We start from the raw sequence: 22730 nt of genomic DNA on the forward strand, positions 1-22730 counted from the left end.
CTCAGAACAGAGCTGCAAATGCTTCCAGGAGCTGAGGACCCATCTGACCATACAGAACCACATGCTGTACAAGAGCAATGGTGCGCGGGGAGGTTGAGCAAGAGGGATATCAAGTGCTGCAAATAAATGAGCAAAGCCCGAGTGATATGGATGGGTGCCAGAGCAAACACGAGTTGCTGCCCATCTTCCCACTGCTAGAGCCTACCCCTCTCTTATCAGTGTTTTCAATGTAGGTAGGAGAGATCTGGATGAAAGGCTGCCTGTAACACCTCAGCAAAATAACAGCCTGGTGACACTTCACAACGATGATGATCACAGTGAGGACCAAAGAAGTAAACAAGTACAAATAACAGTTATGCAACCCAACGGAAGAATCTAAAAAGGCTCATCTATGTAATGGAGCTATAGTATATGAAAACAGAGTGGAAATGAAATCATCACCACTGAACTATCTTCTCTAGACACGGTTTCTGTAGCATGATGGAAGTAACAGAACATTCTAGTGGCCTAATCTAAAATACCACCTTCAACTGCAAAAGGTAAATTTTACTATTTTCCAGCGGTCATATCTTGAACACAGGCAACCCAAGACAGGATTTCCACTGATAATATTGAACATATATCTGAATTTAAAATGAAGTTTTTCATTTCTAGAATTTTCCTCTGAAAATAGGTATGATTTAAGAATTATCACTGTATGGCAAATTTCATTTTATGTATGGCACAGATTAAGAGATAAATATTAAGTACATTTAATAAGCACATTCAGATTAGTCATCTTTATTATTCACTATTCAGCATTAATAACAAGGCTGACATCTTTAAACAAAAAGATACATTAAAATGTTGGCAGATCTTAGCCAAACTTTTAAAAACATAATCAGTTATTTCATAAAAGTGCAGATACTATTCCTTATTTCGCACTCTTCATAAAATTGTCTATCAGATGCATAACCTCACTGAAAAACATGTGACTTGTTTCAAATCTAAAGTACAGGATGCAGAAAAGAACCCCTCGCTGGTTAAACCTCCTTAATACATGCCAGTTTTGATTTTCCCTTCATCTCGACCTATGTAACACTTACAACCTTATTTCACTGGGCTTGGAGAATGGGAAAAATGCAAGTGCAGCAAAACGTACCAGGCTTCTGTTAAAGACGACCCCTCTAAACGGAGCAGCTCTGGCACAAGGCCGAGCAGGGCCTGGCACCCGCGGGCGCAGCACGGCCCGGGGAGCAGGTCACCCCGGCCTCCTCTCCATGCAATCTTGTACAGCTTAGTCACGCTCTGCCTGGGCTGACATGCCAGGTAGCAAACAAAAGAGCTTTGATCAGAGGCAATTGCTCTGTGTATTTTTTTTTTCCTTTGGATCTATAATGACAATGGTGAAAAAAGTACTTAACTGAGTTGTTTCATGAAAGTTAACTGCAATGAACACAATCACAACAGCATTTCTGGACTCCCACTATCCTATTGGAATCTATGAGTGAAATAAAGAGACTTAAAGGAAATTTGCACAGCTATCAAACTCACTGAGCAGCGACAGGGAAGGCTGCCTTGAGGACTTTCACATTTCCACTTGGGTTTGGGAGCGCCACAGCTGCAACTTATTCTGTAAACTGTATCTTCCTCAATCCTTAATCCTCAATACTTCTTAAAACATATATGCACAAGATCAAACAAGTATTTCTTAGGCTCACATTTAGAAAACACAAAAGGATTCTTCTCTGGTCATTTGTTTGCAGAAAAGCATACCCACTTGTGTCAATGTTGTTAATGTCAACCCTGAATCAACAATCTTCTTGTGAGAGAAGAATTTACTGCACAAAAAAAAAAATCCAAAGAATCATGTTCCCAAGCTGGGAAGAAAGTGCCTATGCTGGTCAAAATTTCAAAATGGTAAAATTTGAGAGGAATCAGTAGAGAACAGGCACTGGAGGTAAGAGACACAGCAGATTGCACCAAATATTTTGGTAGTTTATCGTATGCTATCAAACAGCAAGCAGTTTTTCTTCTGACTCCTTCCATTATAGTTTTACTGTATTTGAGTTAAAACATTGAATAAGCTTAATTATAGCAACCAAACAACACACCTCTTCTAATCTCTCAATGATTTAAGTGAGATGGATTAACACCAAACGGAGGCATTTCTTAGGTACAACGTGAGAAACTCCCAAAGCACTATGCGTAAGCTCCTCTGAAAAAAAAATATATGAAGTAACCCATGCCTGATGTTTGCTTTCAATGCAGAGAGTGAAACGACATCATTTAATGCAACATGGCAGGCTGTAACTTGTAGACTGAAAAACATTACCATTAATCATGGTATTAGAGCCATTTCTCATGGTATTAGAGCTCCGCAACAGAGCCATTTCTCACTAGTCCTAAAGATGGAATTTTTTTTTTCCTAAGAAAAATGCTTAACTGCTGCTTTATTAAGCTTTAGTATGTGACCTGAAATTAAATTTCAGCCTGTTTACTTTAAGAATGTAACCCAGTGAAATTTCCGGCTGTACTGGCTATCAAGCCACTTCATCACATGCCACCACGCTTATGCCACTGTCAGCATTGAGCCCTGATTAGCTTCCCCCAGCTGGGAACTTGCAGGCTAATGCACATGCAACCTTGTACAGGTGGCTAAGTGAGCCAGCCCCCACAGCTGTGGATAACCTCCCATACAGATTGTGTTAACAGCAACATCCTACCCAAGCAGGGGCTGCAGGGCCTCAAAGCTTCCCATGTGTCACCAGGGTTTTTCTCCCACTAGGATCTCATCTCCAGAGGTCAAACTTTGCATCTAAAGAAGAGGGAGGAGGAAGTGAAAGGAAAGATTTTCAGCAGAAGTATTAATGTCACTGCTATATGACTTACCATAAACTAACTCAACTGATATTCAAAAGATACATACTGACAGCAATGTCTCAACTTCTTGAATTATGAATTTGAGAACACCAGCATGCACAAATATATTAAATAGATTCCAAAGCTCAGCAATCACAGACATAAACATGAGGTGCTGGGTCTACTAGCTGTGTACTTCTCAAACTAATTGAAGCAAAAGATTCATTCAGTTGGTTTTAAAAGCACATTATTTGATCAGACAGCTGATGTGGACATCAGCTAAAACAGCAGTCAAAAATATACCAATATTTTCTTTACGAGAATATAGACAATGAAAGTGATGTATTCTTTGCAGATACCTTAAATAACTTTGAGAGGGTGGTACACAGATCAAATTTTTTTTGCTCCAATTCTGGGTCAAGATCCTGGTGAAAATCCAACAAACCACAGATTTGGGAAGTTTGCCTTAATTTCGTTTACTCTAAATCAAAATAGAGCCTTGATTTTCTTTCTAGTTCTGCATAAAACAGCCTTTGATTCAAGTCCAGGCCACGCTCAAATGCAACTTGGCATGTCATGACCTATGTACTAACTGCATACAAGCAAGAGCTCAAACATAGACTCTGACTTCTGGAATATTGCCTGGGAAGAAAGGTTATGCTTTACCATTAACTCCATCTTCTACAGACAGTGTCAACAAGAGAAAACCATTGCATTGAACTACTTTTGCAATACTGGTTTGAACCACCAGACCCTGTAACAAGAACTCAAAACACAGAAAAGGTTTCACTTCTGAGGCCCCCAGTATCAGTGCCTTTTAAAAAGTGCAGAGTTCTGGCACATAGGTCTACTTAATGAGTTGTTTTGACCTTTGTACTGTACAAAGTACAAAACAAACAAAACAAAGCCCTGGACAATGCCACGTGCACATGTCTATCCAAAGGAGCCTCCTCAGTGCCTGCTCTTTTAGTACTGGTAGATATAGTCACAAGTGACATCTATTCCTTTCCCCCCAGGCAGAGGGAAGAACAGGAAGGCTGCAAGACAGAAACGAAGTTCAGGGAAGGACTCTGAATAAACTGAAATGGGACATATAGCTCTAAGGTCAAATTCTCTTACACTGAATAGCTTTGTATGTTAAATAACAGAAAACATTGGAACATTGCTTTCACTCTTCCAAAAGGACAGATGCCTCTTAGGAATATTCAGGATTCGCTGTCTGGGATGCTGATTCAAGCTTTAACATCAGGAACTGTTGCCCATAACTTGAACCTAGTAGGAAAGTAAAAAGTTCCTTTTAAAAGGCTATGTGGTACCCTGGGGACATATTTCAAGTGTTTAGCAAAACATGCAAAGGGGAAAATGAGATTATTAAAAATAGTTTTTCCATAGAATTTAAGTGAACTCTGATGAAAGACTGGATAGCCTCAAAGGCCTCAATTCTGCAAATCATAACTGAACAGTTTAGATGAAAAGCAACAAAAAGTTTTTCAATTAGAAGCTTAAATATAAGGCATAATCAACAAAAACCGCAGCAGAATGGGACAGCAGCTTTTTCCCATTCACACAGCACAGTGATTGACACTGTTTTATTAGAGATCTGAGCAGCCTTCCCTTTTCTGAAGGCCTAACAAATTACTGACAGAGGAACAAGTAATTTGACAAATCAGTGAGCAGAATTTAGTCTTTGGCCTGCAGGCACAAATTCCAAGTGTAAACTTTGAAATCAAAAGTCTTCCTTGGCAGCCAAGGCCTATGCAGCCCAAAACTCGTTTCTGAAATAGACACCATTTCCTCCACACTTAACCAGCTTTTACACAATTTTTAAAACACAGCTGAAGATGAATCATCTAGATTGAATAACCTACTTGAAACACCTAGATTGAATAATCTCTTTGAAAAGATGCACTCGCAAAGCTAGAAAAGACAGCATATAGCCAAAAAGCTTAAATTCAGTTCTTTATTTCAGAAATATAAGCAAGACATTATTTAGCAGAAACCACTAAAATGAAAGATCAAGTCTGGCTTATTCTTTTCCAAGTGTTATTAGGATTTTATGTTGTAGCAAGAAGTATTTCTATCCATTTACGTGGCTCTTTCTACTGCTTCTACTATCCTGATCAAGTAAAAATACATGAAATTACGTAGTAAAGCAGACTATCATTTTACATTGTTTTACCACATCTATCGCATGGCACATCATTTTTCACAACAGGTTAACAGATAAATGAGTTCGAGTACAAGCAGTTTTCTACAATGATTCCCTTTATATAACAACAATTAATACCAACTCTTCTTTATCTATCTGCCATCACTTCATGGGAGGCCAATTCACATTTAAGGAAAAAAATACACTACCAGAGGAAGAATTCCTATTTGAAATTCAGTTCAAGGACACACAAGGATCCCCAATATTTAAAAGCTGGATTTGAGAAGTTTGCATAGCATTTGGTTGAGTTACAGTTAGTAGCTGTACTCCAAAATTCTTTATATCACTTATGCTCCTTGCAATCCAAATGGTAATGAGGCAATATCAGCAGGCCGATAAGGAAAGCAAGTATTTCAAAGTAGAGATGATACTGTGGAACTGATACCTGGGTTAGTTACAGCTACAGTCATCTTTGCTTTGGCAAGAAAAGAAGAAAGCAGACAGGACAGTTATTAAAATCAGCTAGGATTTGAGATGCAGCAATTGTCTGGTCTTGCCAAGTACAGTCCAAGGTCATAATTGACATAAAGTCTAACTGCAGCATTCCATGGGTATAGCAGGCTTTTAACCACAACTCAAGCAATCAGCTTGAACATGATTACCCCATAAATGAATAATCATCCTGCCATATAACTACCTAAAAAAACAAAAGTAGGATTTTAGCATTTATCCATAATTTAAATCTTGATTTTGCTGGAAAAGCATTAATGCTGATGTGCTTTTAGTCCAACAGCATATATATCTATATTCAACCAAGATAACACCAGAAATTCCATAATGGTCATTCATCACTTCCTCTAGGTTCTCAACTATAAACACATCCTTTTTGTCTTAGTTTAAGAGCTAATTGGCAATTATACTCAAGGACTGAAGATAATACTACACTAAAGAAATTCCTTTGATCTAAGTAGCAACAGGAAACCATTTAGTCCAATGGGTTCCAAGTTTTTTTGCGTTGATGACAGCTAAACTGCTAGACAACAGTCTAATTTTAATAAAATCGGAGGGGTTTTATATAGGCATATACACACAGAAACAGGTATCAAGCAAAATCTATATTTTGAAACTAAACATGTTAGCTTGCTCCACTTAAAATAAGTCTTTCTAGTTTCTTATAAGCAAACTATTGCACATGTATTGTTTTCCTTTGAATTTTTTTCCTTCCAGAAGTAATGTCAAGAAATACAAAATTATCATCTCTATTGTTAGAAATAACAAGCAACATCAATTTATCAACATGGACATGAGCCCTAACGATAATCAGAGTATCAATATAGAAGTTCTACTCTGTAATTTAGCTGGAAAAGTCTTGCAATGAAAAAACAAAAAAATAGCAATATTTTGATTAAACTTAATGCCTGCTCCTAGAAGTGAAGATATTTAGTTACAGATTTCCTTAAAAATCACAATACATTGTTAATGAACATTAGAGCACTAGTGTTGAAAGGCACTAGGGTTCCTAACTTGACTTGCTTTCCATTTCCATGCAGGTATAGGCACTTGAAAAATTAATAGGTCAAGCCTGTAAAACGCTGTGTTACTTGTGCGGAAGTCTGCTACATTCATTAATGTCTTCAGTAGCTTGTCCTGCAGTTATGTGGATGCAAAAGGCAAGAGCAGAGCAAACCTCTAGCACAGTTTACAGGTTGGATCTTTCTTTAGCCGCCACACTGGATGTGGATTGTGTGTATGTCCTAATTACATCCTAAAAACGAAGCAAGAGAAAAAACAGGATAAGTTCCATTAGCGAGCTTCAAAAACAATTGTGTACTTAATATATTGTTATTGTACACAGTAAACACTAAAATCTGTAGATTTCCTAAAACGTTTCATTACCATTAATGGAAGTGGGTAACCATATGCTCTGAATAATTAGCCTGAACACATTGTATAGCATTTATAATTACCTTCTACAACCATTGCAAAAGCCAAATGAACTGAAACTATTGTAAATCATTAATCAACACTTAAACAGAGTGATGTTCCCCGTGTGTCAATTCTACACACACTGACTTTTCCCAGGTTAACCTGGGAGACTGAGTCCTCACTTCAGTGAATATACAAAACAAACTAAAAAATTCAAAACTCAACCACAGAATTAGCATACCTTTTTCCCAGCTTCAGCATTGTATTTGTCCAGTAGTGCCTGAATACGAGCCCCATAGTCAGGATGAACATCAGTAAAGTTTTTCACCTGAACAGAAAGACAAGCAAAACAAGAGAGGCCACATTTTATTTCTGTTTCGGATGTATTGTTCATTATTTTACTACTTCATGATCTGCAATCCATATCATAAGCAGAATAATGCCTTCCCCAAAATAAGTTTAATCTTAACCAACCAGAAAGGAGCTTTGATCATATTCCACACAAGTTTTTATTATGTCACATACAAATCACATTGTCCCTCTTTCCTGATTAAACAAAATACCACTAATAAAGAGGAAGATCCAATCTGACTTTCACACCCTTTCCTTTGTTTAGGTCAAAACCATCCTAGTAGTCATCTCTTTAAACAGGAACTTCAAAATATCCTAACATCCTTGATGAAGGATTCTTTCCATTAGGGAGAAGAAGAATTTTTATTTTACATTTATATTACATACACACTGTGCATATTTACATGATTTGTTCTGGACTGGTAACTCTTGCATAAAGAGAAATTATTGTTTCATTCCATCAGCATATTGCCATCTTCACAAAATATTAAGAGATTGCAAGAAAACCTGTATTAAAGGCTAAAAAAGTGAACAGGACACTTACAGCTCTTTTCTGAATGAAGAGTTGAGCGTCTTTAAGATGATCAGCAATGTTTTTACACAGCCTTTGGCGTTCATCCTCCTTCAGCACTTTGGTATAGAATACTCGCACCTTATGATAGGAACAAGGGTTTATTTTGCAATTCTAAAACACAAGTGATTCCACCAGCTGCTCAGAACAGTTACAAACTTTCAGGACTCAACATTACTACTAGCTTTCATTTATTGGTCAGATAACAAACAGAAATAGCTTTTTGAGTCATCTGGCAAGCCTGCTAACAACCCTTTTCATTCCTAGTTTGGAAGTCAGTATTGCTTATTTAATTAAAGAAAATAGATGTGTTGAAGAGCTCCAGTTGAACAATTTAGTAATTGATGGCAATAACATTATGGATGTATTCTGGTTTGGAAATTTGCAGAAAACAATTACAGGAAGACTGAAAAAAATCACTACTTCTAAATATCAGTGCTCAGAATACAAATAGGAAAGGTTTGTGCGGATTCACTGTCTGGTCAAACAAACATTCAATTATCCATGAAATGAAGCTGCACAGAGATCTTGCACCATTTCATGACAGCTGAGCTTAAGACTGTCTAGACAGTTTACAAACTTATCTAGAGACATGAGCAACGTAAAGCCTTTTATACATCATCATACCTGGGACACATTATCTTCGTCTGCACTGTTGAAGCGCTGCACGTCACCCGAAAAGAACATACGGCTCTCCTTCACAATCGGCTGATCTTCTGGACCAGTAAAACTATTTGGATAATAGTTCGGGGCACCGCCTGAAACAGGAAATAAGAAAACTCAGATGCGGGCTCTCACACTACTTTGGAAGATGGAAATGTATGTTTTCTATCTTCTATGAAGAGTCTAAATCAATTAACCAATTATGATTCACTTTAATAAAAGTAAGTTCTCAGCGTTTTTCTATCAACATACTGCTCAGGAGTTTGTTATAGCCTCAAGCCAGTGCTGAACAGCCCTGTTCAAAGAAAGTTTCAGGAACTTTTGAGGGAAAAAGTTACTTTGTTTCATTTGATTTTCTTTCATAAGTAAAGAGTTAAGATCACTTTCACAATATTGGTGGTCAGCCAATATCAGAGAAAGTCATGGAAGTCATTCAAGATTTAGCTCAAGCTGTTTCCAAATGCTTGTTTTGTTTGATTCCAGCTTTCAAATAGGAGGGAAGATACTAACCCTAACTGCATTTTCCCCTAAGTGTTAAGAACACGGGAAAAAAATGTAGGAATGCATGGTCACTTTTCATACAAAGAATTAAACAGGCAAGCACTCCACAGGATCTGTACAGCTGTACTATTCAACACATTCAGTTGTGTTAGCAGAAAAGGCAGCAAATAGTAGAGCTGACGGTATATCTTCCATAAATTAAACCTAGTCAAAGTTAGCAATTTACAGGGACCTCATGCTATTAAAAAAGTTGAATGAAAATTACATTGCTGAACAAAATTTTATTTGCACTGTAAACTACATGAAAATATGAATACTTTATATAGAAAAAAACAAGGGCTCTAGAATATATTACTACGAATCACAAACAAGATCTTGAGTTCACATGGATAGTTTGAAATTACATCGGTATTCACCAGCAATGAGAAAGTAAAGAGTATTAGGAATGTCAGATAGACGATGCAAAGGCACTCTACAGAAAGGAGTACATGCAGGTTTGCAAAAGTACAGTTCTGGTCAAGTGATCTCAAAGATTCTAGCAATTTAAGAAACAGCACTATAGGGTTGACAAAAAATATCAGAAGTATCAGAACAGTTCTCAAAAGGAAAGAAACAGAAAATAGCAAGTCTTAAGTTCAGAAATAGAGAATAATGAAAGATTGAAGAGAAAAGGTAACATTTTCACAGTAAGAATTTGTAAAATCCAATAAAATAATTGTTGGAAAAGTAGCTTTAATTTCCCTGCAAACAAAAAGTCTATAATACATGCCTAAACATCAACATCATATTGAAAATCTCTTTCATTAATACCTTGGTTGTCAGACACACACATTGGTCCATCTCTCTGATAATTGGCCACACGAGCTCTGAAGGGACAATTCACAGGAAGTTGTAGATAATTAGGGCCCAGACGGTGTCTATGAGTATCAGGATATGCAAAAAGGCGACCCTAAAACATTTGTCAAGTATTAATTGCTATTATCATATATTATACTAAATATATTATAATTACATTAATTGCTATTTGCTGAAAGAAATTTCTTAAGTGGCATATCAGAGTTCAAAGAAGTTGGAGACAGTGGTTTCTTTGCATGTGTTTTGGACAAGTTTCAGATAATGTCCAATAGAAGTCAAGAAACACTAAAGCTCAAGCCAACTTTGTTGAAAATATTGGTGAAAAGTAGCATATTGTGTTCCATTTACGCAGTCTGATCTTTCCTACCAATTACCAATTACACCTGCTCCAGAATTCTAAGACTACTTCCGAAGCAAGGAAATGGTACATACACAGCTGTAGTAACTGAGTATTACCAAGATCAATGTTTTTCCATTCATTTTCAGTCCTACATCTAATAGATTAAATCTGAAATGTGTGCATTAACTGTTTGCTAAATTGACCCTGAAGCTGCAGTTCTATAAACACCTGGATACCAAGACATTCTCCAGCTTGTGGGAGTGGAGAGGCAATACAGAAAAACTGCATAATGGTTAAAGTCTTTACCCACTTAAAGTATAAAATACTTCAGTGCTTCAAAGGATACACACAGTTACAATCTGTTTATACCCTGAAAACAAACAAAATGAAATATCCACAGCTGTGCAGCTAGCAGAGTGCACTGCAAATAGCCTCCCTCATCTAATTCTACCTGTAATAAGTGTGCAGTATTACTTCTGCACAGGCTCCCATTTTATAACTAGAGATTAGTTACATCTATTTTATAACATTTGAAGTATTCCTTTTATGGCCATAGAGGAGATTATAACCACCAAGATATACAGTAAAACTGAAAAAAATGCTATACCTTTGCTACAGCTTCACCAAGTGCTAGTAGATTTCACATCAGTTTTAACAATAGTAACAGACCCCATCTGTATTTTTTGTTAGATTTTCTATTCCCTCAGATCTTTCCCATTCTTCTCATACTTAAAAGGTGTATGGGCACATCAAAAAATGGCCTTAAAAAACAGTTGCTTTATGTCAGTCTATTTTACTACTATTCTAAGAAAGGGGCAAGGATGCTTTCACAAACAGCAGAAGAAATGCCAGCTACTAAGTAGCATCATATGCATTTTAGCTTACCTGCAGCATTTTGTCAGGGCTAGGTTCAATACCAGGTGGCATGTTGCTAGGATCAAATGCCATTTGTTCTACCTCTGCAAAGTAATTGACAGGATTCCTGTTTAAGACAAGTCTTCCCACAGGGATGAGAGGGTAGTCACTGTGAGGCCAAATCTGTAAGACAAAACAATGTGCATTTAAAAAAAATGCATGCACCTTATTTTATATTATATAACTTAAAGCTAAAGCTGCCTAGAAAATCTTTATTGAGAAGATAGCTTACCGAAATAATTTTTATTTTGGTAATGAGTATTTTGGGAAGAGTCACACTAAGTAGCCTTTCGCAATTCATACAGAATATTTACATAACTTGTCATCACAGCATAATCTCAGCACTTGAAACTTTAAATGAAATAGCCACAGGCACTTGAAAAACCGCCTAAGAATGCAATATTGTAGGTGGAACAGTCAGCATGAACTGCTTGTTCTCAGCACTTCAGAACACAGCCATCTTAAATAGCCTTTTCCTTGCTACCTAAGTCTGAACTTTCAAATTCAGAACATTTAGTCACTTTCAGGGCTATACATTACTATTCTTACATATGGATTAATATAAAATGTAGTAAATGCCACAACTGAACTCATGACCTTTCATAAAGCAGCTGAAATTAAGTGTTGATAATAGCACCAGAAATACCTTAGTTAAATCAAAAGGATTAAATGGAAACTTCTCTGCTTCTTCAAATGTCATAACTTGAATGTAGAAAGACCACGAAGGATAGTTTCCTTTGGCAATAGCATTGTAAAGATCACGTATTCCATAGTCAGGATCAGTAGAAGCCAATTTTCCTGCTTCTTCAACAGGAAGATTTTTGATGCCCTGATCAGTCTAGGTACAACAAGAACAGTAACACCAGTTACAAGATGAATACTACAGAAATCATTGATAAAAGATGCATACTAGCAAGACTTCAGATCTACAAGAAAAATCATCTCCCTTCCATTCTCCACTAATTTAAGTTCAGAATAATAGTCCATTGAGCTGCCTTCTAGGCTAAAAGCAGCTCTCAGAAGGAGAATTAATGTCATGTTACACTGCAACATCAAATATCAGAAAGGAAATTATGAGCTATGACACACATCAGATGAAGCAGTCTCCCCTCTCCCATTAACGGGGGGAATATACTTTACACATCCCAGCCTCCCACTTCTTCAAAGCACATGCCAGCACTAAGAATGCACAAAGTGGCAGCCCTCACCATTGAAAGTTCCAATCTTACACAAGTCTTTTTTCTCTCCAGTTTAGCCTTCAATGGTATTGAAAAAACTCCTTTTCATAAGCTTTGAGGCAACTCAAAGGCTTAAAACTGTTATACAATCCCTGTTAATATAATAAGGCTGTTTCTGAAGCCTTTGTTTCAGGGGCAAAGGTAGCTCCACAAGCTGAAGGTGGGAATAGTAAGAAGGTGCATTGTCTCTACATTTCTGAGGGGAATTTGTCACCAAATGAGAAGTGCTGGACTGAGACCGCTTTCAAAAGCATAGGAGTTCTGTGTGCTTCAGTGTCAGAGATCCCAGAACCAGGGCATGTTTTAAATGGGAATTAAAAACAGAGTCAGACTGAAAGAACTTTTAGCTGAGGAGGTACTTGTTTAATCTGAACTTCTGTAATCATGAACATAAGCAGGAATGTATCAGACAAGAAATAAAACATTTAAACCCCCATAAACCCACTGAGCTCTCCAAAGTGTTTCTCACAGCTCAGTAATTAACTAAAATGTCAGAGCAAGAACATGACCCTGTGTATTTCTCAAAGGCATGCAATATACACAAAATACAGTTTCTAAATTAAGACTATCCACTAACCAGCCTTCTCAGAATCAGACTTAACAAGTTACAAAGCTTTCTCAGATAATCATTAGACTTTAACCTGGTGAGATATATATTTCCAATAGGCAAATATAAAAATCAATACCTTTGCATGGAATTTGCAGTAAACTGCATTTCCACTTGCATTGATCATTTTAAACGTATGTGATCCATATCCATTCATATGGCGATATCCATCAGGAATACCACGATCGCTGAACAGGAAAGACACCTAAGGAAAAGGATTCAACAATGTTAATGGAATCATCAGTTCATGGATAAAAGTGACCCCGACCTTTTAAGACAAAATAACATTTAAACTAATCTGTATCACTGGAGGTGATATTAGTGTTATAACTTCCTGTAGTAATTTCTAGCTTGAAGATTTTCTAACAATTTAATGAACTAGATAGCTCAGACATTGCACATATAAAAAAGACATGAATTAAACTTTGTTACACATTATGTCCCAGTGAAGTATAGAACATTAATCCAGAAATAACGTTATGATTTTCTCCTAGAAGCACCAAGAAGCTCGGCACAGATAACCTAAATTACAGATAAAAATGTCATATTTTCAGGTTAAAGACAGAACCTGAAAATTTAAATCCCAAACTACAAGTTCTTAACCAAACTCTTTTTCTTTTCCAATTAGTAACTATTGACAAAAGCTCTGTGTGAGCACTTTAAAAAAAGCAAAATAAAAGAAAAAATATTTCTAATTTTACACTAGCTTGAGGAATAAGCAAACAGAAGAATTAAAAGGCATTGTGCCTTCTGATCCTCTGAGTTGAACTAATGTATTAAACCATACACAGCTTTCATAAGCTGAGATGCAAGAGCCTAACATGCTGATCAGTATTTCTTCTACTTCTGGAAAACTAAGAATACTCCCTTGATTCCTATATAAAATAGATTGTGAAAACAAGAATCCTACACATTTCAGATAAGCAATTCAAAAAGACTAGAAATATAACTAACAGGGTTAGAATTTATTGTAGACCTTTGACCTGCACTGTTCTTAAAAGGTAACAATATTCTAGATGAAACATGAAACAGAAAGAGCACACACACGTATGCATTCTCTTAACTTATAATCTTCTTAACTATAGAAGATAAATTCCAAAAAGAACTTTACTTGATGCAGAGACTCAGGGCGAAGGCTCCAGAAGTCCCACACCATATCCGGATCCTTCAAATGAGTCTGAGGATTCCTCTTTTGGCTATGGATGAAGGACGGAAACTAATTTGTCCAGAAGTTTAAAAGAAAAAAAGGAAAACGTCAGCTTCAACAACACCTCCTGAAGTATACTGAATAAGTTCTGATGCAATAATACAAGACAGTTTAAACATTCTCTAATCTACTGAAACAAACTGAGAAATAAGACAAAGCAGTAAGACCAGAAATTTTCCATCATCCATCATCAAATTCAGTGCTGTAATTTTACTAGTTTGACTGTGAAAGGGACCTATTCACAATTAGGATACTAGTTTGTCAAAAGATAGATGAAATGAGGGGTAAATCCTTCTGAATTTGGATATATAAACTTAACTGAATAAGCAACTCAGTTGTACTATATAGATATCCTATATCGCTATTCATCTCTAAAGCAGAGCCTCTCAACATTTTGACTGAACAAAGGGCAGTCAAACTTCTATTAATAGGCAAAAAAAAGATTTCATAGGAACTTTGATCAAATAGTCAAAAAAGCCTAAGAATTAAACAAAGTCTAGAGTAAGAAAAGCTAATTCCAACACTATTGAAACTTAGACTCAAAACAAAAATAATGAGAATGAAATTGCTTGCATACTGGCACACATCACAGCAGATTACCTGTTTTTCGTACTGCAAATAACTAATCAAGCATTAGCTCTTACAAAATATAACAAACATTTTGAATATCAGCTGAACAACAGACTTAAAGTATGTCAAAAAAGTAACTTTATTTTTGCTTCAGTGAAGCAACAGAGACTTGAATGAGCTTTTGGACTCTTACATAGGTTATCTTCACCTTAGCCGCTTACTTACCAACATCGTATCCCGAATAAAGAAAATAGGAGTATTATTTCCCACAAGATCCCAATTGCCCTCCTCTGTATAGAATTTCATCGCAAAGCCTCGAGGGTCACGAACTGTATCGGCTGATCCAGACTCTCCAGCTTGAAGAAACACATGAACATACACAAGCATTAGGAAGAAAATCCTATACAATATATCCATATTAAACTAGTAAGAGGAGAACTTGCATTACCACTAGCAGAGAGAACACTGAATTAAAAGGCTTTATCAGCTAAAAGGCAAAGCCTGCTAATTAGCGTGTAATTCCTAATGTGAAAGCTCTTATTTAGAAGAGCTACATAAATGCTATGCCTCAAAAAGGACAACTAACTCTTACTAGAGTTGTAACCCTTTAAATTCATTTCTTTTTTACCCAAAGCAATTCTTCCTGTGAATAATTTTATACCAGAGGAAAAATGCATACCACAATACACAAGCAAGTTTTCTAGACGTATTCAGGAACAGCTCGTGCTAACAGTCATCGTGAAATAATCTAGGACACTCATTTTCTCATAAAACTTCTGTCTACTGTAAAATAGCTACGAAGAAACATGTTCAAACAGAGCAAGCAAAGGTAAAGGGATTCAACAACCTGCGTTAGCATATAATCCATGTATTAAACTCAGCTGCACGTCTTTCCTGCATAGATATATGTACCACAAAACAATAGGTTTTAGTTACCAGTTGGACCAAAAACTGTAGCTCTTTGAACCATCTGGAACTTTACCAATACTATGCCAGAAGTAAGCCTCATTAAGATTTTTTTGCTTCCACATACAAATAGAGTGGTAAGACATTTTAAAACATTTCTCCTAGGTACCAAGTATTGGTGAAAATGTATGTTTTACCCAGCATCATTTAAGATTTTACCATTTAATGTATTCAGCTCTCCAGAAAAAGTAGCCTTTTGGAACACTATTCTTTGCATTGTACTTTCTTAACAGAAAGTATCACTAAGGCATTCCTACAAGAGATAATAGGTCTTGAATTTTCAAGGGCACAGCTGAAGCATGCAAACACCGATCAAGTTTCATCCAGAAATAGACTGGGCTCCCCTCACAACCAAAACCAGCTCAGACTTCCTTTCCAGAGTGAGAGAGAAAGGGTAAACATCTAAGAAGGCTCTTGAATAAAGAAGCAGAACTAGCTCTGAACTACTTAAGGGCTTTATGACAAAATCTGAAAGAGGATTTACTTGGCAAAAATATTAAACTGTACATTAAGTTCAAGATAAATGTTCCACAAAGTAAATATTGATAATTATGATACACGTGAAAAGATACAATATCAGTTTAGGGCCTTACCAACAGTGGAGAATCGTATTGCAATTGGAGTTCTCTTTCCAATGTGTTCAAAAACTTTCGCCTTACAGTATTTAGTAATATCATGAGTCACTTCAAAATAGCCAAAGGCTCCTGTCAAAAGTAATTAAAAAAGATCTATATATTGACCTTTCACTAGAGGGTATCTGTTATTCCACTGCAGTCAAACATAAGTTTTAGTCAAAAGGACAGATGGAAATCCATTAATTTAAACATAGTCTATTCATTAAAACATTTTATATTTGCTTTTCACTTAAGGACATTTACTTAACACAAAAAGCACTGTTTTTTCAGTCCTTCCCCTCCCCATCCTTAACGGATTGTCAGTTCCTGAAAGCAACAGATCTCACTTCTGAGATAAACAGTGGCTTTTTGGAGGCTCCTCTTTCAAGAGTTTCCATACTTATCTCAGATCAAGGCAAATACTTTTTTAATGTTAATCTATGTTGCAGTATTCTTGGTCCATCTTTATGGCAGATGAAGCAAAGTTCTTCCCATCCCTACAATGGAACCTTTCCTCAACACTCGCATTGCAACAAGACTTAGTCTCATTTTCTTGTAGTGCAATTATGGCAAAATCAGAGAAGCCAGTTCTATTCTGCAAGGATCAACCAAAAATTTAAATTGGGTTCTCTAGGGCTGGGGTAAAGTGTTTGTTTCTTCATTTTTTATTACTAGGTATCACCTTGTTTTGACAGATACAAGAGATTATATAGACAATGCATATAACTGATACAGAAAAACTTTTCAGTGCAAGTTTTGTCATTGACCACTGGTATAAAGATGAAGACTAGTTTAAATCTTATCATGAAAAGCAAGTTGCTAGTATATTAACCATTTACTAAGACTTCAGTTATAACAAAGGTTTTCATTACTTCACATACTTGATCCATCAAGCTTTGGATCAAAGATCCCAAAGCTAGTTCTTCTGAAGCAGTCCTTACTTCTTGTTCTCCTCACTATTGTTCATATATAACTACCAACTATCAGCCTAATTCGCCACAGAGAAAAAGGTGTTTTTAAAACATACCTGCTCCTTTTGCATGCACAACCCTTTCAGGAATCCTCTCTCTATCAAAATGGGCCATCTCATCAGTGAAAACAACATCCTGAACAAGAAGAGGCCCACGTGGCCCCGCTGTCAGGATATTAAGCTTATCCCCAACTGGGTTCCCAGAACCAGTAGTCAGGACATCTGGCTTCTGAAAGCAAAACACAGTCAGTATTATGAAGATTAAAAACTGTATACCTTTAAGCCACATCAGGTACATACCTGATCAACAGGTATGTGTCACATGATATACAAAACCATATATACAAAAATAGCACAGGTTTCTGTAACCAGCCACAGAATGGTTTAACTGCCCAGGGCTACTAAACAAGAGTGAAAGTCATGTATAATAGAATACTACTTGTTCAGACATTGTATCTCACTGTTATAAAGTGACTAGTGTAAACCAAGATTCAAGCTTCAGTACAGCCCCCTTTTAGCCTATTTAAAGTCTAAGTCAGTCTGCCAATCAATACTGGCCATCAGAGGGGCAAGTGGAAGAAGAGAAAGAATCAAAGAAAATATTTCCAAGTAGTTGCTGGAAATTAATGAAGGAGAAGAAAGGAGAGGAGGAATAAGACAGTAATTTGGACTCAGGGATGAAGTCAGCGAAAGAGCTATAGACACACATCATAAAGAGAGGTACCCATAACTACCATGGATCTAGAAAAACTATGCAGGTCAAAGAACCTAAATAGTCATCTGCAAACCTCTAAAGGACTAGGATTAAAAGAAGCCCTAAGAAATCCTAATATCAAAAAGTCCTGTCCAAAGGACAGTAAAACAGAACACTGGAGGGTTTTTTCGACCAGCATAATAGAAATTGACCAAAATAGTAGTACTCATTCCTTTCTCCTTCCTCGAATATTCAGTCTAATTTAATCATCTTTGAATGCTAATTAGAACTGCAGCACAGAAGGCAGGATTAATCCCATACCTAGAAAAATAACCACTCCCCAAAAAAAAATCCCAGAAACTTCTGTTGGGATTCCATAGCACTGTGGCCACAACATGCCATAATACTGAGTCTATACCCACTTTCTGAAAATTATTTTATCTGCATTATGTACCAGCTCAGTCACCCCTTTAAGACAACAGTCCTATTTTGCTGGGTATTGTGTAAAACTTGGAATAGAAGGTATATAAACTCTAGAAATGATGTCCAAAGTAAACAAAAAGAACACAGTATAAGTTGACCGATCAGAACTATTGCTGCAGACTTTAATTGTTTCTGGAGTACACTTTTTAACTGCTTAGGGTAAAGTGATACCAAAGAATTGAGCAGAAGTTAGAAAGAGCAAGCAAGAGCTTGCAACAAGATGAACACAAATACTCAATTGTCAAATTAACATTAAATCCACAGTTATATGTATCATTAAACTGACACACTCTCCACCCATACTATCACTAATTCATCCCCTACCAACTCCTGCTCCTTCTTATGAAGTAATACAAATAAAAGGGGGAAGGACACAGAAAATTAACTGTTGCTGAGGAGACTTTCATTACTGGCTAGGAGAATTTGGGGTCTCAAGTTTAATACTGACAGCCTGAATCCTTTATTTAAGGGTTTTAATCCTCCCATTGTAGACTGGGAAGTTTCCATACTATTTAACTGAAGGATATACTGGATACAACAAGCCTCCAGGTAGCATATATGGCAGAAGGGATTTGCTTGGTTTTTTTCGTTTGTTTTTAAAATGGTAAGTTACAAGACAAGGGAAACAACAACAGTTTATACCTATACCCAACCAGTGTTTTGAATGAGTAACACCTTATAGGAAAAGACAGATACACCTTTACTTAGCTCTGGTACATTAAAAAAACAAGTAATAGACAGTACCTGACATAACTGAATTTTCAAAATGTTCTTATAAAATACATACTATTATAGCTGGCTTGAATTTCAAAAATAATGAGGTGCTTTATCCTTCATGCAACATTTCATTTGAAATAAGCATAAACTTAGCTCCTATATTACTTCAGGATGTTCAAAAGCCAAACCTATATTGAACTTCGCAAGCATTTGCAAAAGACTATATACACTCAGTTATGAACAAAAACACTACAGAAATTCAGACACTTACAGGGGAGTTACAGTTTCAGCCACAGTTGGAGCATTCTTAAATCATCCATTTGAATCATTAATTTGAAAATATTATCCAACTGTGAGAAGGGTGTGAAAGCAGCAGTTGTTCTCCCTATTCTTTCTACCACTTCCATATCACTTGCTGGAAAGTCTCCTGTCTCATTTTGCTTGGGTTTCAATGAGCCAAAGAAAGCTATTTCAGTGTTCTGTTTAAGAGATCACCTAGTCAGACCGCATCAGAAGTTCTCCCATTCTGAGTTAGCCTAAGATTTCAACCCCTTAAAACAATATGCTAATATCAAAGTCCCCTACAACTGAGCACCATTAAATATTTCTGTTTTGTTCTGTATGCTTTAGCTATAACTTTGAATTAGATATTGCTTAAGAGGTCAAAATAACTGACTTTAAATACTAATAAAAACAATTTCATATATTTACTCAAGTAAAAGAACACCACCATTTTCAAAGAACTTGAAGTTTAGGAATAACTCATTCATCTATCCCATGGATCAGTCAATATAAAAGTATTTTACCTCAAAAATTCACCTAGCACAAATTAAAGCAACTGGAGTATCAGCTCATAATCTCAACATATTTATACAGTTGTTTTCTGTACTGAGGTAGGAAAAGTTCAAGCGATCACTCTTGAAAATCATCCTTAACTCTGTTTTAAAGAGCCCTTTCTTAGAAGGAACAGTTTACAAGTGACAAGGCTATAAATGCACACACAATATTTTTAAGGTCCCTTCCAACCTTAACCATTCTGTGATTCTGTGATTCTGTGTAATGGAACTTTTTGGCCATTAAATTTTTTGGAGTTTTTTTTTTTAGAGGACCATGTTTTTCCTTGTATTCAGTTCTCAGAATCACTGACTTCTTCCTTGACTTTCACTAGTTTTGGTGATTAAAAGCTCAAAATTTCTCATAGTTAGAGAAATGCATTAGTTTTCCTAGGTAAAATAATATTCTTTTTAATACTAATGACTTGTATGACAAAGTTAAACTTTGCAATGTGATGAAAAACAATGCATCACATGAAAGGCAACCTAGGATTTTGCATTTTCCCAGCCTCCTTGCTACGTCATTCACTACAGACATTTCCATCTTTCCCACCTGTTCTACACAAACATAAAAGCTTCATTTTCTTTCTCATTGTAATGTAGCCTGTGACAGTGCAGCATAAGAATTGTCTATACAGTAGAGAATCATCTACAAATTCTGAACACTAAAGTCCTTAAAGAAGCAAACTTGGGAATTGCTCTTTCAGAAATGGGACATAAAACGTTCAAACTCCTCAAATCCATAGTAATTTTAAAGCGACTTATATTTATGTCATCTTAAGGCAAAGACCAAGCTACACCCAGAAGCTGTATTAAACAAGAACTCCAGGGTCAACAGGGCTCTAAGTAACCCAGCATGTTTAATCAAACACCAGTAGAACTCTCATGCATATACATACACCTGTACCTTCTGCTTTACAAACCCCTTGCAAGGGCATGGTAAGAGACAGACCAGAAAGGAAAAACATTTAGCCCTTGTTTTAAAAAGCTGCTTTTAGTTCACCTCCCCTTATAAAAAGCTTCGGTGTAGTTATCTCAAGGGAGAGGGAAGAAAAAAGAGGAAAAAAGGCATAATGGTTTTAAAATAGGTATACAGAGAAGAATGAAGGTTTGTAAAGGTAAGAGAATCCTTTTCAAATCAATATGCTCTACTGTTGTCTGAAAGCTACCTTTTCCTGCAATGTTATCACCTACAACTAGAACAAAGTAGCTACCAATCACAATTTCTGAAGCTAGAGCCATTAAAACTAAGAGTTCTATGGATGTACACTATCTCCTACGAGCACAGTCAGACCTGCTGAAAGGATCTTTGTGCATGTTACCATTAGAAGCACAAACTTCCCCCCCCCACCAAATTGCTAGCTTCACATGCTTCAGTTTCAGGATAATAATTACACAGGGCATACAAAATTAGTTTTATCAGCACATAGGGAAAGGGAGAATACTAATTTTAGAAAGAATGCTCATACGCCTTCAGCTTTAAATTTGTATGATGGCTACATTTTCATATGGTTGGAAACTGCAGACAGTCAGAAGCTTAGAAGATAACAACTCTCAAATCTGCATGTTTATTTTATTAGAGCACCAAGGTCCTGTGACAGAGAGGAAAGGGAAGCACAGCCAAGAGAAGCTGGGCCGCTGCCGTAGTAAACACCATACATCAAAGTACCTACTCCCAGACATGGCTGGTACCTTGTACCTAATACAATCACTTTAAAATTCTGATCAGCCTTCCCTAATTCCTGTCCAAAGGTCTCATGACTCCTTGTGCAACACAGTCTGGATTGCCTCCCAGTCTAACTTGGCCTATGCATAAACACTACTCTAGTCCAAATGTCAACTTTTCTGTAACAAAGTGTTATTCAAAGTACAGAGACACCAGCAGCATTTTATGAAACTCACTGGAATGATATGATGTAGCCCCGATTTGTATCTCCATAGGTAAACTTCAAAACACTGGAAATGTAGTTTTCATACAAGGCCTTCCAGAACACAGTAAACTAACTAACTAAATACATACAGCAGGAGCCAAGTCATTCATCACTTCTATTTCCTAAGACAGGTGCTCAGCATAACCAGAAGCAATAGTGCTTCATTCCTGACACATGGTCCCACGGGACACTATATAGTGGTAACTGACAGGAGTAACTATACAGCAACCTGAGAAAGGGGAAGGGAAATCGACTAATGACACATTTATTTGTTTACCCAGATATATTTAACTCCACATATTTAAAAGATCGAAATCACAATCACACACAAGCCACAGCATGACACTCATTAACCTCTTGCAGCAGCAGATGAGCAACCACAGGGAGGGAAACGCCGCCAGCACCTTCCCCGCGCCAGCTCGATCCGCCGTGTAAAAACAGCGTTCCCCCGGCTTCCCGAGCGCTACGGCCACGAGAGCGGCCCCATGAGCGCGGCCCGCGGCCGGGACAGCGGGCCCCGCGCAGCGGCGGCGCCCGGGGCAGGCCCGCAGGCCCCGCGCGGGCGACACGAGCTGCCGCCCCGGTCGGGGTCGGATGGGAGAGGGCCGGGCCCAGGGCGGCCTCCCCCCGCCGCCTGCGGCCGTTACGGACCTGGCGACGGCCCCGGAGCAAGTACCTGGGAGCCGCGCTGGCTCTGCCACTGCTTCAGCTGGTCCGAGGCGCTATCTCGGCCGTCAGCCATCTTGCGGGCCTGGGAGACCCCCGGGCAGGTGGGACACTCGGGAGAG

General features: G+C 37.3%; 1 protein-coding gene across 2 annotated transcripts in view; it reads right to left on the bottom strand.

The window, feature by feature from the left end:
• CAT (catalase) overlaps window positions 1–22730 on the bottom strand; it is a 139521-nt gene extending 116791 nt beyond the window's left edge. Inside the window, exons 1-13 of one of the 2 annotated variants that reach the window (XM_088525755.1) lie at window positions 22619–22730; window positions 17342–17513; window positions 16294–16404; window positions 14960–15090; window positions 14069–14173; window positions 13037–13162; window positions 11759–11950; window positions 11083–11235; window positions 9813–9951; window positions 8466–8596; window positions 7812–7919; window positions 7158–7244; window positions 6434–6755 (exon numbers count right to left, since the gene is read on the bottom strand). In XM_088525755.1, coding sequence (XP_088381881.1) covers window positions 6690–6755; window positions 7158–7244; window positions 7812–7919; window positions 8466–8596; window positions 9813–9951; window positions 11083–11235; window positions 11759–11950; window positions 13037–13162; window positions 14069–14173; window positions 14960–15090; window positions 16294–16404; window positions 17342–17513; window positions 22619–22684 — 1587 coding nt within the window. In that variant the 5' untranslated portion in view covers window positions 22685–22730 and the 3' untranslated portion in view covers window positions 6434–6689. Of the gene's footprint in view, window positions 1–6433; window positions 6756–7157; window positions 7245–7807; window positions 7920–8465; window positions 8597–9812; window positions 9952–11082; window positions 11236–11758; window positions 11951–13036; window positions 13163–14068; window positions 14174–14959; window positions 15091–16293; window positions 16405–17341; window positions 17514–22618 lie in introns of those variants that run through there. The other variant, XM_088525756.1, reaches the window with a different exon arrangement.

This window comes from Tinamus guttatus, unplaced genomic scaffold (genome assembly GCF_059628265.1).
Source record: "Tinamus guttatus ecotype Peru unplaced genomic scaffold, ASM5962826v1 Tinamus_guttatus_pri_ptg000240l, whole genome shotgun sequence".
Classification (NCBI taxonomy): Eukaryota; Metazoa; Chordata; class Aves; order Tinamiformes; family Tinamidae; genus Tinamus; species Tinamus guttatus.